The sequence below is a fragment of the Mesitornis unicolor genome, unplaced genomic scaffold, assembly GCF_000695765.1.
Source record: "Mesitornis unicolor isolate BGI_N332 unplaced genomic scaffold, ASM69576v1 scaffold25729, whole genome shotgun sequence".
NCBI classification, from domain to species: domain Eukaryota; kingdom Metazoa; phylum Chordata; class Aves; order Mesitornithiformes; family Mesitornithidae; genus Mesitornis; species Mesitornis unicolor.
The window spans coordinates 22779-36716 of record NW_010209677.1 but is presented as its reverse complement, the minus strand read 5'-3'; the positions used below and the strand labels follow the sequence as shown (position 1 = coordinate 36716).

Below are 13938 nucleotides of genomic sequence, written 5' to 3'. Positions count from 1 at the left end.
GTTAAGGAAAAATGTCATCGTTGTGCTGTAGAATTACGGCTCTCGGTCATGAGGTATCATAAAGCATCCTCTTGCCTTTTAGTCTCACTCCTGTACTAAGTTTGTTTTGTCGGAAACTACTGTAAAAAGGAGGAGACAGGGAATAATAAAAAAATGAATAATTCATACGGCAGCCTCCACTCGAGTCCTCAATAAATCTGTCTGCCCTCAGCACAGCTGTCTTTCCCATGTAATTAGACACAGATGTAAAATATAATATTGGTGGTAACAATATGGTCCCAACTTACAGGAAAATAGTGCTCCAAGTAATTCAGTGGCCTTTGAGGTATCTTGCCTTAAAATTCTGTCTGATAATACTGCATAAGATACAGCTGTGAGCAGACTCTGGCTATTCGATGAAAAACAGGCAAAAAGAAAAATCAAACGCAGCCTTTAGAATCTCAAATATTTACATGTGCGTCTTTGGAGCATATGACCAAATCAGGGCAACTTTTAAAGCTTGTGAGATGCGGGGATTGACTCAGCCAATGATGCTTCTTAAATGAAGGAAATAAGATAGACAGCTGTGTGTGTGGTCAGGGCTGATTAAGACAGACTTTGATCAGGCCTTTGTGATATTACAAATAAAAGTTCACTCCCTCTGCTCAGAAGTAAAAGGATGAGAAGCAGATCTTTTCGGAGGGTGTGTGTGCATGTGCATCTGGGCACATTTTACTTTTCAGCCCTTGTGCTTAGAATAAAAAAGCTTGTTTTCCTGGAGACCCTTTTAAATGGGTCTACGTGCCTGCATTGTCTTTTAAGCTAAGCAAAGGGTGACTACAAAAGATGGTGCCATTTCAGAAGGATCCCTTAAGCCTCCAAATAAGCCACAGGAAAGAGCCAAGGATACAGCAGCTTTTCTAACCATTGGTTAGGAAACGATTAAGCTTCCGAGTCAAAGCTCCCATACAAGTCTATATCCAAACTACTTAATCCTGTGTTGTCACCCCCAATAACAGGCAGGTGTGTGCCTTGCTCTGGGGCTCTTTTCATGCCTTCCATTTTTTTTTAAAGTATAGATCTAAGCAGTGTCAAAACAAGGCTCTGCGCAGGACCTGGCTCATTCATCCCCAGCTGCTAGGAACAGGAGAAGCAGCGGGATCAGAGGCAGCCTACACCTGCAGACAAGAAGGAACAGCAGCTTCACACTTACATTCAAATTTCAACAGGTTTTTAATCTTTTTTTTTTCCAGGGAATGTCTTTGCAGTCTCAGCAAAGGGTGATTTGGATAGTGCCAGGACATCCAATTGTTATACAACTTTTTTTTTCCCTAGCAGTGATTAAGAGAGAATGCTGTCCATTATTATGACTAATGCTTAAAGACTCTCTCTAGGCCTGGGCAGTGTCCTGTTAACTTTCTGGGAGCCTGAGGGGGATGTCACAGCTGAACCCAGACTTTGCTCTGGATGGCAGAGCACTCTTCAAGCGTGCTTTCTCAAAGGGATTAGCACAGCATTTCATTCAGCTTTTTCATCAGATTTCCTTTCCCAGCTCAGTATCTACTGTACACAAGGGTCAAATTTTGATCCACCATCGAGGTGGTTTTTTTTTAATCCTCTGAGTTCAAAATGGGAAGCTGAGGACCAGGTTGCTCTCACCAAAATTAAGTCTGCTGTTTGCAGTTTATTACTGCTTTTCAGCACTTGCCCAGTGGGTGGGTTTTAATTTAGTATCGTGAGAAAACCACGCAAACAGTGCCAGACGAACAACACTAAATGAAAACCCACCTTTATCCCTTGGAACTAGGACATTGAAATCCTCACAAACATGTTAATCCAGAAGTGGAGGCTCTTCAATTTATGATCAGCAGTCTGAGGTATGAGAGAAATGTACCTGGTGGTCTAATTGTCTGATTTCTCACATATTAGCAATGCTCAAAACAATAACTGATTTTTACTGAGTAACCAGAGTTGTTTTTAGGGTCACACAACCTGAACAATTCACTCAGACCCCAGCAGATTCATTTTAATAGCAATGCAAGTTTTGCAGCCTAAAGCATGGAGAAGAGGGCCTCTATCTCACGTCCTGCGTGAGTTCAATATTGACTCATTTGTCAGATATCATTATGGAAATTCTCCTCCTCGCCTTGAATAAAGCCGAAAAGGCACAGATTAGCCACCCTGCTCCCAGGTTTCTCTCAGCTCTGTAGTTACATCTCCAGTGTCCCTTCTATTTCCACACAGGTACAAGCGTTGTGCATGCATCAGTCTGCTCTACAAGCTGAGGCTCTCGAGAGTGAACTGCATTACCCTTTCCTTATTTCTTGATACAAGCATTCGTGCATGCCTTTACATGCCTGTGAAGGGTCCCGTTGGCTTGAATCATGCACAGATAAGGTCGTGCTTACCTATTTGCACTAATGCTGAATGAAACTCATTAGATTCACCTCAGCCAACAGAAACTACTGCAGGCCAGTGATCCAGAATACCTCTTAAGTCAAGGAAGAGAAATAGGCATCCTTTAGAGGGCAATTCAGGTCATCTCTCTCGGGCATCTAGGTTATACTGTAATAAATCATTCCCTAGAGGTCCCACTGTTTCTCCCCTGACGGTACAGGGATCCCTGTACATAAAACGTTCAGGTGGCTGAGCAGGGTGGCAGCTCTCTAGGCCTGAGCGTGCAATTCAGAGTGGAAACGATTGCATCTGGGGGCCTTCTGCTGGCAGCAGCGTGTTCCCAGGCGAAAAGAACATTATTGTGCTTGCCTGGCATGACAGGAATAAAGCTCTTTCAGCAAGGTAAATTTCGGAACAGTTTTTCTTTTGCTATGCAGAGTATTGGCAGGAGGCACTGAGAGGCCTGTAACCAGACCAGACAAAAGAGAAAGAGGCAAGGTCTGATTTCATCCAGGTAGACTGCTCTAGGGTTTCCACACAAATAGGCTGTATTTTCAAACAATGTTTTTTCCTCTTCACTGCTCTACAGTGCTCCTTGACTTTAGTGGCTCTCTAATATTACACATGATGTTGGTTCCTGCTCCATCACCCAGCTGTTAAATACAAGAGTTCAAGCACAGATTCTTTCAGGTGCTATGAGATTGAAAACTAATCTTCTGGCACAACAATTTATTCTCATGACAGTATTTCAGAAATATTTAGAAACAGGACTAGAAAGGGTCCCCCATACAGCACTATGTTAGATAAGTGAGTTAGATAAGCTCACCTCAGCCCTATCTGATGTGTTGTGCACTGGAAGTTTAAGCAATATCACAGGCCATACAGTCCTAGGAGAGGAATGTTTGTAACCTGAGTGTTTAAGAGGAATCTTGATGAAGAACATGAAAGGGTCAGGAGAGCTTCAAAAGCAGATGACGCCAGGAGCACAAGCAGAGATGGCAGAGGATAAAGCTCTCTGTGCTGGCATCTGATGTCTGAGCTATGGGGAAGGAAAACCATCCAAAGGGAGAAATGAAATGATGTGTATTGCTGGAAGTAGCAACCTCCCAAATAGATGCCAGATGGAGTCAGATGTGTGAAGCCTGGCGGGATACTTGGGAAATGTTTACACTAAGTAAGGGAGATTTGGACCGTGCTTCACACTGGCAGGGTGCAAGCTACCTTGATCCAGAGGTTGTGTACCCTCTGTGTACAACCATTAGTGCCTCTATACCCAAAGTTACTTCCTAGCACAACCTGCTGTAGTGTTAATGAGGCAATTAATTTGGGCAGAGCACTCCATAATACAGCTGTGGAATCCAGAGATAAGTCCGAGTGAGCTCTGGTGTATTTGTTCCCAAGCAGATATGCATGGTTTCATGCTTCCTACACCTCCTGCAGCCATTTTTGTGTATGTTTATGTGCACAGATGTTGCACAATCAAATGAAATTTAACAGTAGCTTACACATAGGCACACACAGTCTTGAGAGGTGTGGAAGAAAACCCAGCTAAAGGGCCACAAGAAAAAAGGAACCATATTATTTTAAGTGTAAACATGAGAAGAATGTACCTTTCCCTAAATGCAATGTGTTTGGAGAACTGTAGCAGTTATAACTTAAAAAAAAAAGAAGTGTGATACCAGGGGGAAAAAATAGACACAGAAAATCAGGAAGATGACCTTTGATCAGAAAACTGCAGTTTAGGAAAAGAATACAAGGAAAGGTTAGTAATACTCCTGAGTTACTTCTATAGGAGTTACTGATTCTGTAGGACTTATTTCTTCTAATCATTCTTTTAACGATTCTTCCACCACTTGTCTGCACTTCACATAACAGCAGTCACTTACGTTTGCAGACCTCTGCAGAAGACATGGGTTTCCCTCTATCTCGGTAGTACCCTGGTTTGCACCTCTGGCACCGATGTCCCTCTGTGTTGTGCTTGCAGTTGTCGCAGACTCCACCGCTGCGCTTTCCTGATGCCAACCAAACACTCAGGTCAAAGTGGCAGCTGTCAGCATGGTTGTGACAGCGACACTCTGGTGGGAAATAGGGGAATTATTTCAGGCTTATATCATAGACACAGCCATACTATTCAAATGGTATCATTTTCCTGCTGTGAATCCTTGATTTTCATAAAAATGGGAAATTGCAACACAGAGTGAGAGTCACAGCAGGGTCTGGGAAGCTTGGGTGGTTGAGAGCCGTGTGGTATTCTTAGAGCAAACAAACCAATCTGATGGTATCATAAGCCCTGCACAAAACCCTGCCATGTTAAAACATGTGAGGGGACATAGCTTCATGAAGAATTAATTTCTACCTTGTAGATTCCACTTCCCAGTAGCCCAAATGGGTCAGCTGCAGTTCAACAACATGCATACGGAGGTTTTCCATCAATAACCAGCAACTTATCCCCAGTTTCTGTAATGGCACTATCCGTGTAATTTGACAGAAGTCTTTTTTAGGGAATTTTGCTTGCTGGCACTGTAAGCACTCATCCTGAGGGCCTGGATCAGTAAACTCTCTGCCACTTACTTCTGCATTCATTTGGTGCCCCTGTTTTTCCATCTCCTGGCTTCCAAGGCTGGTCGTTGTATAGCGGCGCACATTTCTCGCAGTGGTCCCCTGCCGTGTTGTGTCTACACACGCACTTCCCGTGGACCTGTCAGGGCAAAGGGAATACATTCAAACAGCTACAAGCAACAATGTGGTGCCCAACAGCCTCACCAGGAGGTGGGACTTCTCCTGCACAAGTCTGGCTCTCTTTTCTATTTTTTCCTCTATCTTCCAGTATAAATGCACGTGGCAACAATTTCTTTTTAACTCTCCAGTTGGCTGTTTTACTACTACAATGATGAACAGCCTCTAGACTATTTAAATTGGGTGAGCTAACACAGCTTATTTTGATTTACAAGTTTAGGGCAAGAGCATGCAAAGAGCCTGAGCAGTCACCAAATACAATCTTGGCCAGCAGAGCTGAGTCACAGGAAAGCACAGACGATGCTGCATCCTGACTTATTTGACATTAACAGTGGTCTGGGAGAGAGAGTAAATATAAGGCAATGGAATCAGTTGTTAGAAGAATAAGCAAGTGATCCTGGGTCTTGTAGCAGAGTTTAAAAGGTAGCAAAAAAGATTAAACCTGGAAAAATACCAACCAGTATACTCACAGAAAAACCATCCAAACCACACATTCTGAGAGGGGAAAGTGCTGATGAGACTTAGGTACAGTAGGCACCAACCTACCAACTTACATATGAACATTCATATATATATTTATATATAATAGGTTAAAATTTTGTTCTGTGTAACTAAGAGCAGTGTAACTCCAAGTGGGTAGGAAATTGTACCTGCAATGCTATGTTCAGTTTTGAACATCTTATTACCAGATAACTAAGAAACTGGAAGATGTTCAACAAAAATGAGCAAAAGCTGGCATGGCTGCACAATGGGGCTGATCTACAAGCACCAAGCGTGTAACTCACACAAGCTAGGAAACAACAGTTTACAAAATATTTTAGGGGGAAACAAAGAAAGAAGTGTGGAAAGTCTTGACTAAAACTGGCTGAATAGCAGAGTTCTCTCTGTGGCTATTTGCTTGAAAAATTACTTGAAAAAGAACTTACTTCCTCTGTACTTACCTGTCTTCACTGGAACACAATAACGATTTTTAATCGTGGAAATATATGGCAGGTTTGGAATCAGGTATTCATACCAAAAACCTGAGCTAGTCCAGCCTTCAAATGGAAAGTTACCATTGAAACTCCTCCTGTTCTCAAGAAGTTTCACACACCAGGAGTATAATAGCCAGTTCCACTGGAGACTGCGATTCGGTGCACAAGATTCTGTAATATCAACCTACATCCAAGAAGGGCTTTACAGGAGGTGTTTGTCGTTGTTGTGTTTGGGGTTTTTTTTTGAGGTGTGGGGTTTTATAATTATTTTTTAATTAAATAAAAGGATTCCAAGATGTGTTTGGAGTGCCTCAGAGAAAGGATGCCCCTGAGAAATTCTTTGAGGAAATATCCAGCACAGGGAGTAGGAGAAAGGGAAAGGTGGGACCACAGGCCATGTTCTACACCCATCACAGGAGAAGCTGCTGATCAGTGGTATTTTGCATGCATGATGACACTTGTACTAGAGCAGGACACAGAAATCGGGGTCTGGACCCCTCTCCCTCTGTGCACTGCTGAGGATGCTAAGCTATGAACACCACTGTCACAGCTCTGGCCTCCTGCATGTTACACAAAAAGCAGAGGCCGAGATTTCATTTTGATTGGGGCGTGAATTGAATCTAATCCTTTAATCTCACCTCTAATGCGAGTTACATTTCTCCATAGCCTTTCCTGAAAGTCAGGCTTTCCTTTTGCAGTCCCTCTTCCCTCATCTCGCGTAGCTTGGGATCAAGAGAGAAACGTTCAAAAGAGCAGTTGCGTGAACGTGCTCCCCAGCCCCCAAACCCATCTCCCTGCAGCAATTTGCTGTCCGCTCCCCTGGTTTCTAATCCTCCCAGAGCAGATCTGTCAGGCAGCAGCACAGGGGATAGGCTGCAGCTGATGCCATCGCCCCTCCATGGCCAGCTGGCAGATTTGCTGCTGCACAGAGCAGTTGGCCGCCTCCTCACGGAAGACTGAGCACAGACTTCAGGGTCTGCATTTCTGTCAGGGCTCAGCACCAGCAAACCTCAGGAGGATACAGCGTGTGTACATTGTGTGACGCTTCTCCAGGCCTTTGAACAAGAAGGTCATTTATGTCCAAAGCACTGAACAGGATGGCAAAGTACAGCAATACTCATAAACAACAGTGCTGGGCTTCTCCCTACTTGGGTTTGGCTCTTCAGCCTTGTAAGTTCACTGCTGTGGGCACAGTGGCTGCTTTTCAGAAGCCACAGAATAGAGAAGACGACCAGGAGTGTGGAAAGACAACATAAGCCTGACTCAGAACCGTGGATTTTAATGCCCCCAACCTCAGAGTAGCTGAACTTGACAGCTCATTCAAAAATGGGCCAGAACCAAAGTCATGGATGCAGTCACTTCTTAGGAAAATGCTAGTGTATTTCAATGCAAATTCATAAGTTGATTGATTTGGGTTTTTAAAGATATATACACAAACTGTGCATTCACAATATATAAAAGAAAAGACATTAAAGAAATGCTGAGATCGTACAGTTGGGAAATGGCAAAATTAAACCATGCCATTTTGTTGTAGCCATGAATGACATGATCAAATATTCATTATTCCACAGGACCCTGTGCTTACAGTGCACAGCACAGATGGTGTGAACCCTCATGAACAATTATTCAGAAAATAAACAGGCAAATTCAGTGAGGAAGGAAGAGTGCTGCTGTTCTTTGGAGGTAAGTGGGTGTGTTAGTTTGCTTATTGTCCACTGCCTTGTTGCAAACTGTAGTTTGTGGAGGCTCTCTAGGAATGGCATGTTGTGAGTAGGACAGAGGCATAAAGGAAGCTTCCTGCCTGTGATCTCTGCTATTGAACAGTTTACCAAATATATGTGGAAGGATGACTGGCTTAGACAAAAGGGTTGAAAAGCCAAGCATCCAGCAGAGCCACTGAGCAGGCAGAAGTAAATAATGGAGCTGACACTGAACTTGATTTAGGAAGTGTTAGGTCTGAGAAGTAACCTTTTTGTATAGGTTTAAGAACAAGGAAAAGAGAATTGATGGGGATTACGGCAACGGTAAAGGATAATGGATGAGAAAGCAAATCTGCCATGTGTTATCTGTGGATGGGTATCTATCTCATGAAAGATTTTTTCCATGGAGAAGGCTCACAGACAGCATTCGTAGGTAAAAAACAGCTAAGGAGGAAAGTACAACATAAGGTGACATTGAAATACAGAAAGGAGTTGGACATGAGAAGAGAGCAAAGACAAACAGCTCAAGTAAAACACAGACAAGAATGGTGGTTCAGGCCATTGCAGAGGGATTGGTTAATGCAGGAGAAACGGAGCTGTTAAAGAGACCTATTACACCTCAGCATGAGGTGAAATACGGGAAGGTGAGGTGGCTGCAGGTAACAGGAGACAAGCAGTTTGTTCTGCTAAAGAGGAAGAGATAGGAGAGGCGGCCAGAGACTGAAGTTCAGGAAGGAACGAGAATGAGATACAGGAAGCTATCAGATAAAATAGGAAATGGGATATCTGCTTAGGGGGGGGATAATGTGAGAGCTGCACTCAACACCAACACGAAGAGAGCAGGCATGTTCCTCACTTATTATTCCCTGCTGAAGCAAGTTCATATCTCTTTAAAAAATGGGTCCAAAAACCAAAAGATTGAGCTGTCTACCAAATGCAAGACCTCAGGATGCACTGGATCTCACTGGAACACAGATGATCATGCCAAGGTAGAGACAACAGCCAGAGAAGTGTAGATTTAGGGGAACTACACTGATATTCTTCTGTGCCCTAGGAAGCAGGTCAGAGTTGCAAGGAGATAATAACAATTAAGGAAATTATTATCAGGGAGCAGCAAGGACCAGTTGCTTTCGCAGAGTCACAGAGTTATAAGCTGAGGGTTACCACAGCACAGACTGTCCCCTTACTGAGGGGCACCATCCCAAGCACAGGGAGCTGGTACCACAGCTCATTGACAGCTTCAGACACAGCAAAGGGATGGAGCAGGGGCGACTCAGGAGCAACAAGAGACAAATCCAGAAACAAGCTCACAGCACAGGTTCAAAGTCCATCCAGGAGGCAGAACAAGAGACAAGCTGCAACACATGTACATGTGAGAGGGTCCACCAGGATGGAAGCTGCCTATAGCATAGGCCCAAGGTCCATCCAGGAGGCAGGGCCAGAGGCTGGCAGGGAGAGAGACTCATCTACAGTACAGCTTAAACAAGAAGTAACAGCCCAGGGCTGAGCTTAAATGGAGCCCTCAGGCCAATGGACACAGAATGTGGGTAGGAGTCCCAGGTGGGGTGGCTGAGGGCCGTTAAAGTCCTTCAGGACCCTGTTAATAGTTCTTTTGTTGCTGCTGGATTAATGGCATTGGAAGCTTTAGGATATCTGACTGCTAGGAGGCACCTGAGGAAGAAATACTCCAGCTTTCCAGATTTGGAGCTGGCAATCCAGGTGGAGAGAGCTTGAAGGTAAGGTGGGAGGAGCAGAGGCTTATACGGGATTCATGTCATCAAATAGGAAAGCCATTTTTCAGCAAAAGCTTATGATAGGGATTTATATCAATACATACAAATGTATTGATACAGAAGGAGAAAGTTTAAGATCCAGGAGATTTCTGTCTTATATTTCTCATATTTTGCTTCACCCTCAATGTTTAATATGTGATGCTGCATCACTCAACATACACTGATCCTTAGATACAAAAGTATTCAGGCCTGTATGGGCTTTTCCACAGTGCTCATTGCTTCAATAATTGTGTACTTCAGAAATAGTAAGGAATTTATTTTTATAAATGAGCCAACTCCTCCTCATTACGGTGATAACTCCAGTTGGCTCAAAGGATCATTCCCATTCATTGGAGCATCACTGCACTGAGAGTTCAGTTGCTCTGACAAATATTTTTTGAAACTGGATAGTGCCTCCCAAAGTTACTGTGGGGAATGGATCAGAGAAATGGATGCACTGGCAGGCAGGCTGTGTGACCATATAAACCTCCCCATTTCATAAAACCAGTCTGAAGTACTACATATGTGACTTGTAATAGTTTGAATTCTTGCAGTCTTGCTTTCTGAGCCAGGGTTACTCATGTCACTAATGCATGCTATGAGCTTTGAAAGATGAAAACTGTTGCTTTGAATGCTAATATTCAAGCTTCCAGTTTTCTAATCAGCTTTTGCAAAGCTTAGAAATGTATAGGCTGACATACTTGCAGTTTAAAGGGTATTATTAGCCCCGGAAAGGAACAAAAATGTTATGCTATAATCTCAGTCACCATCATATTGGATTTAATGGCCACTTGAAAGCAAGCTCTGCTTTTGTGTTTTTGTATAGCAGTGATATAGCAGGCCGTAGTTTCATGGTGTAATGTCTTTGGGGGCAATCTTGATATGAGACATTTCTTCCTTCCTTATTATTTCTTTCTATGCTATCACCTTCTGCATCATGCCCTGAGTCATATGTAAATAGGCTAAACCATGTTAAAAAAAAAGATGTTAGACCCATATTTTTTCCTTGGCAGTAGTATTTTTAATCTGTATTCATTTTGCCAGTTGCCAATTTCCCTCTCAGTATAATGGTACTGTTACAAGTCTGGTATTGCTGCCAAAGGCTTTGGTTTGTACATCTACCACCTGAGCAGCTTTGAGTCAGGGTGTAGAGGAGGTGATAGCTTCATGGATTTTAATGCCAGAATGATTAGTTCCAATCATTTAGCTTGACCTGCTGCAGTAAGCCATGAATTTCATCCAGTCATACTTCCATGAAGCTCAGTAACTTCAGTTTGATTTATAGCAAATAGCGTAGAGCCATATCCTGGTTTTATACAACAGTTCCAAGAAATAACATGATACTTCTTCATCTTTGACTACACAGAGTTGCTTCACCTGAGTTCTGATCTGCAGCTGAGAGAGAATGGACATTTTACATCCATATCCCCCACAATTTTTTGATTTTTTTTTTAAACTCTGTTCAGCTTTATTTAATACCTGAAGCCTCTTGCGTTCTCTCTGCCCATTTAGTTTCTTTTACCTCTTGTCCTGTTAGTAAATGTTGTGGTTGTTGCTCTTTCTCCTGGGCTATTCTAAGTCTATTTTGGGACTTTTTGCCTGATGAATGAAGGTTAAATTTGGAAGCCTTCCAGAACAGCACAACTGCTGCTGATTCAGAGAAAATGTTTGTCTCTGGGCTCTGTATTCACTTTGTAATGTCGCCAGAGAAATTTGGGATACAGCAGTTTGCAATGACATCAGAGGCTAGTTGCTTACCTGCTTTTAGTAAAATGACTCTTTTTGGGGTCATTTTGAGTGGTTAAATACAAAACAGTGTCTCCTATTCTCCTTTGTTTTGGTCTTACACTTCAAATGGGTTCTGTTGTCTCTCCAAATGAAGAGATGTATCCATCCAGATTTGTAATAAATCCTTCAATGTCAGGTCCTGAGGAGGGTACAGTGACTTTAAGAGGCCAAATTAAAGTCTCTTTCAACTTTTGCAAATTTGCAAAGACCTAAAAGAATGGGTGGCTTTGGAGTAAATCCCAGATTACAGTGCCTGCAACAGGTAGATTGACAATTCAAATTCCTGCTCTAATCAGGAATGAAAAAGCCATTATTTTCCTATGTAACTTGCTAGTTTCTGGGAAAAAAATATAAGTGCATATGTCTAAAACCAAGTACACATATGGGTGTTTTCTGAAGGGAACTGAGTTTTTGGCTCATTCTTGGTCATGTCAGTAAATTAAGTCTGAGGGAACTTGGCAGGGATCGGTAGGGCTGGGACACTTGTGGCAAGGCCACCTGAGCCCCGTACAGGTTTTGGTCACCATGGCAGTGAGTCCATGAGCTTTCCACTGCTTCCAAATTCACTAAATAGATGATAGTGAAGAAAAATCAGTCATAGAGTTTAGTTGAATATTCAGACTGGCATCACTAAGCCCTTTTCTGAACAGTAACAAAAGAGCAGGATAAATAGACCGGAAGAGGTAGAAAACTCGTGTTCCATGTGAGGGAATATCGCTCAGCCTGTGGCAGTTTCAAGACAGAAATCCACCCTTTGCCTGAATTCACCTCCATCAGTCTTTACCCATGCTTGGCTGTGTCTTAGCCTACATTTCACTCTGCTTTCTTATTGTTTTCTTTGTTAGCTTGATTTTTATTCATTTTGGGGCTAAGCTGATTTATCATAAGCAGTGGTAACAACTCCGTTATCAATCTGTGCCAAACTGCACACAAGTAACAGCTGTCACGCTGAGTCACACCAGGTCACCGGCTTTTGGTGAGCATCTTAAGAATGGAGGAAGCAGAAAAGAGGAGCGAGGTTCAGTATTTTAACAGGTGAATATGGACAAGGATTTGTGGATTTATAGTTCAGGCAAAATGATTATAATTTACTCTGTAGTAAGTTTGGCTAACTCCAGCAACCATCCGGACTTCGCTGGGTTTCTACTGGTTAATCCACAGCGGCTCTAGGGGTGGGTGATTGAAAATCCACTCCCAAAGTGGGCCTGTGAGCTCTTCTCTGATTTTTTACCTCTGTATTGAGTGAACTTGGCAGCACGCATAGCTCCCATTCGAGTGAAATTATGTTGAGAAATGGAATAGACGATGCCAAGACAAAAATGGTTTTCGGCAACTTCTCTGCAGATGGCTGCAGCTTGGAGAGTGGGGCTAGGGCAGGGTTGAAAAAGGCATGGGACCAGTCAAATGAGAAGTAAGATAATATAAGAAATCTGAATGGAGAAAAGGGGCGAGAAAGTGCATGATTTAGGAGAAAACTTATGCACCGCAAGAAAAGGATTCTAAACCCCTAAAGGGTGTGAAGCTCATCCTCAGGACCCTTCCAGCACAGTGAATGAACCAAGGCAAGGAACTAGTTGTAGGTTTTTATAAATTTTGCAATAATAATATGGAATTTGTGTAAAATTTGTCCGTATTTCGTGTGCACTTGCTGCTGAAGCGTTAAAACACCAACTCCATGCACCCACAAGGTACAACTCTAGACAGATTTGCTTAAATTACTGGGAGATTTACTGGGGATGAGTGAACTGGCTGAAAGGCCTTGAAAAACCTTGGTAAAAGACTGAAAACTTTTGTTCTGGTAACATGTAGGTGAGCTGAGGACAGAAACAACATGAGAGTATTCAGTCCCAAGGGAGCTTAGAAACACAAAGACTTAATGTATGAGGCCAAACACAGCAGTTCCTATGACTGTCACATCACAGCAACCTGCTGGTGTTGGTGGCTGTGCCAGATTCAACTTAGAGAGACAGAATAGTGTGTATGTTGCATAGAGCTTAAATGAAAGAACCTCAGAAATATGCTGTACTGTGGGACATCAGAGAGGAATTGGCAGCATGTGGTGGCTGATAGCTGTGAGATGAAGCAGTTACTTTTCTGTCTAAGACACAGACTCTCGTAGGTTTAATATGATAAGCAATCTTTAAAATGCGTGTCTTACCAACCCTAAAATATATTTACAAGTGTTTCCAATCAAATTATTATGGGGTTTTTTTCACAGAGATGAAAGTAGCAGAGAACTTCAATTAAATGATTAAAACAACAAAAACCACCATTAATGACAGCAATTAAGCAATAAAATTGAAGTAGATTTAAATAGCTCACCCATAGCCGTTGCTTTTAGGAAAAGCTGTGTTTAAATGCAAGTAATGTTGGATAGGAAATCGTTTGCTACCCCATCCCACAAAAGAAGAGATGGTTTCCTACAAGCAAGATGAGTGTCTGCATGGGTGGATCTGCACTGAGCCCTGACTCATTTAGGGCATGTGTTTAAACACCATTCCTGAATAGGCATTTCTTTTCTGATTTGGACTTCAGTAGTAGTAAAACACACGTCCACAACAATAATAAATTGTAGGAAAAACTTGTTGACTT

At 42.6% G+C, this 13938-nt stretch overlaps 1 protein-coding gene across 2 annotated transcripts in view; it reads right to left on the bottom strand.

The window, feature by feature from the left end:
* LOC104547307 (netrin-4-like) overlaps positions 1 to 13938 on the bottom strand; it is a 42314-nt gene that overhangs the window by 6505 nt on the left and 21871 nt on the right. For both annotated transcript variants that reach the window (XM_010192934.1, XM_010192935.1), the window contains 2 exons: positions 4948 to 5074; positions 4263 to 4451 (listed from right to left, as the gene is read on the bottom strand). In XM_010192934.1, coding sequence (XP_010191236.1) covers positions 4263 to 4451; positions 4948 to 5074 — 316 coding nt within the window. The remainder of the gene's footprint in view (positions 1 to 4262; positions 4452 to 4947; positions 5075 to 13938) is intronic.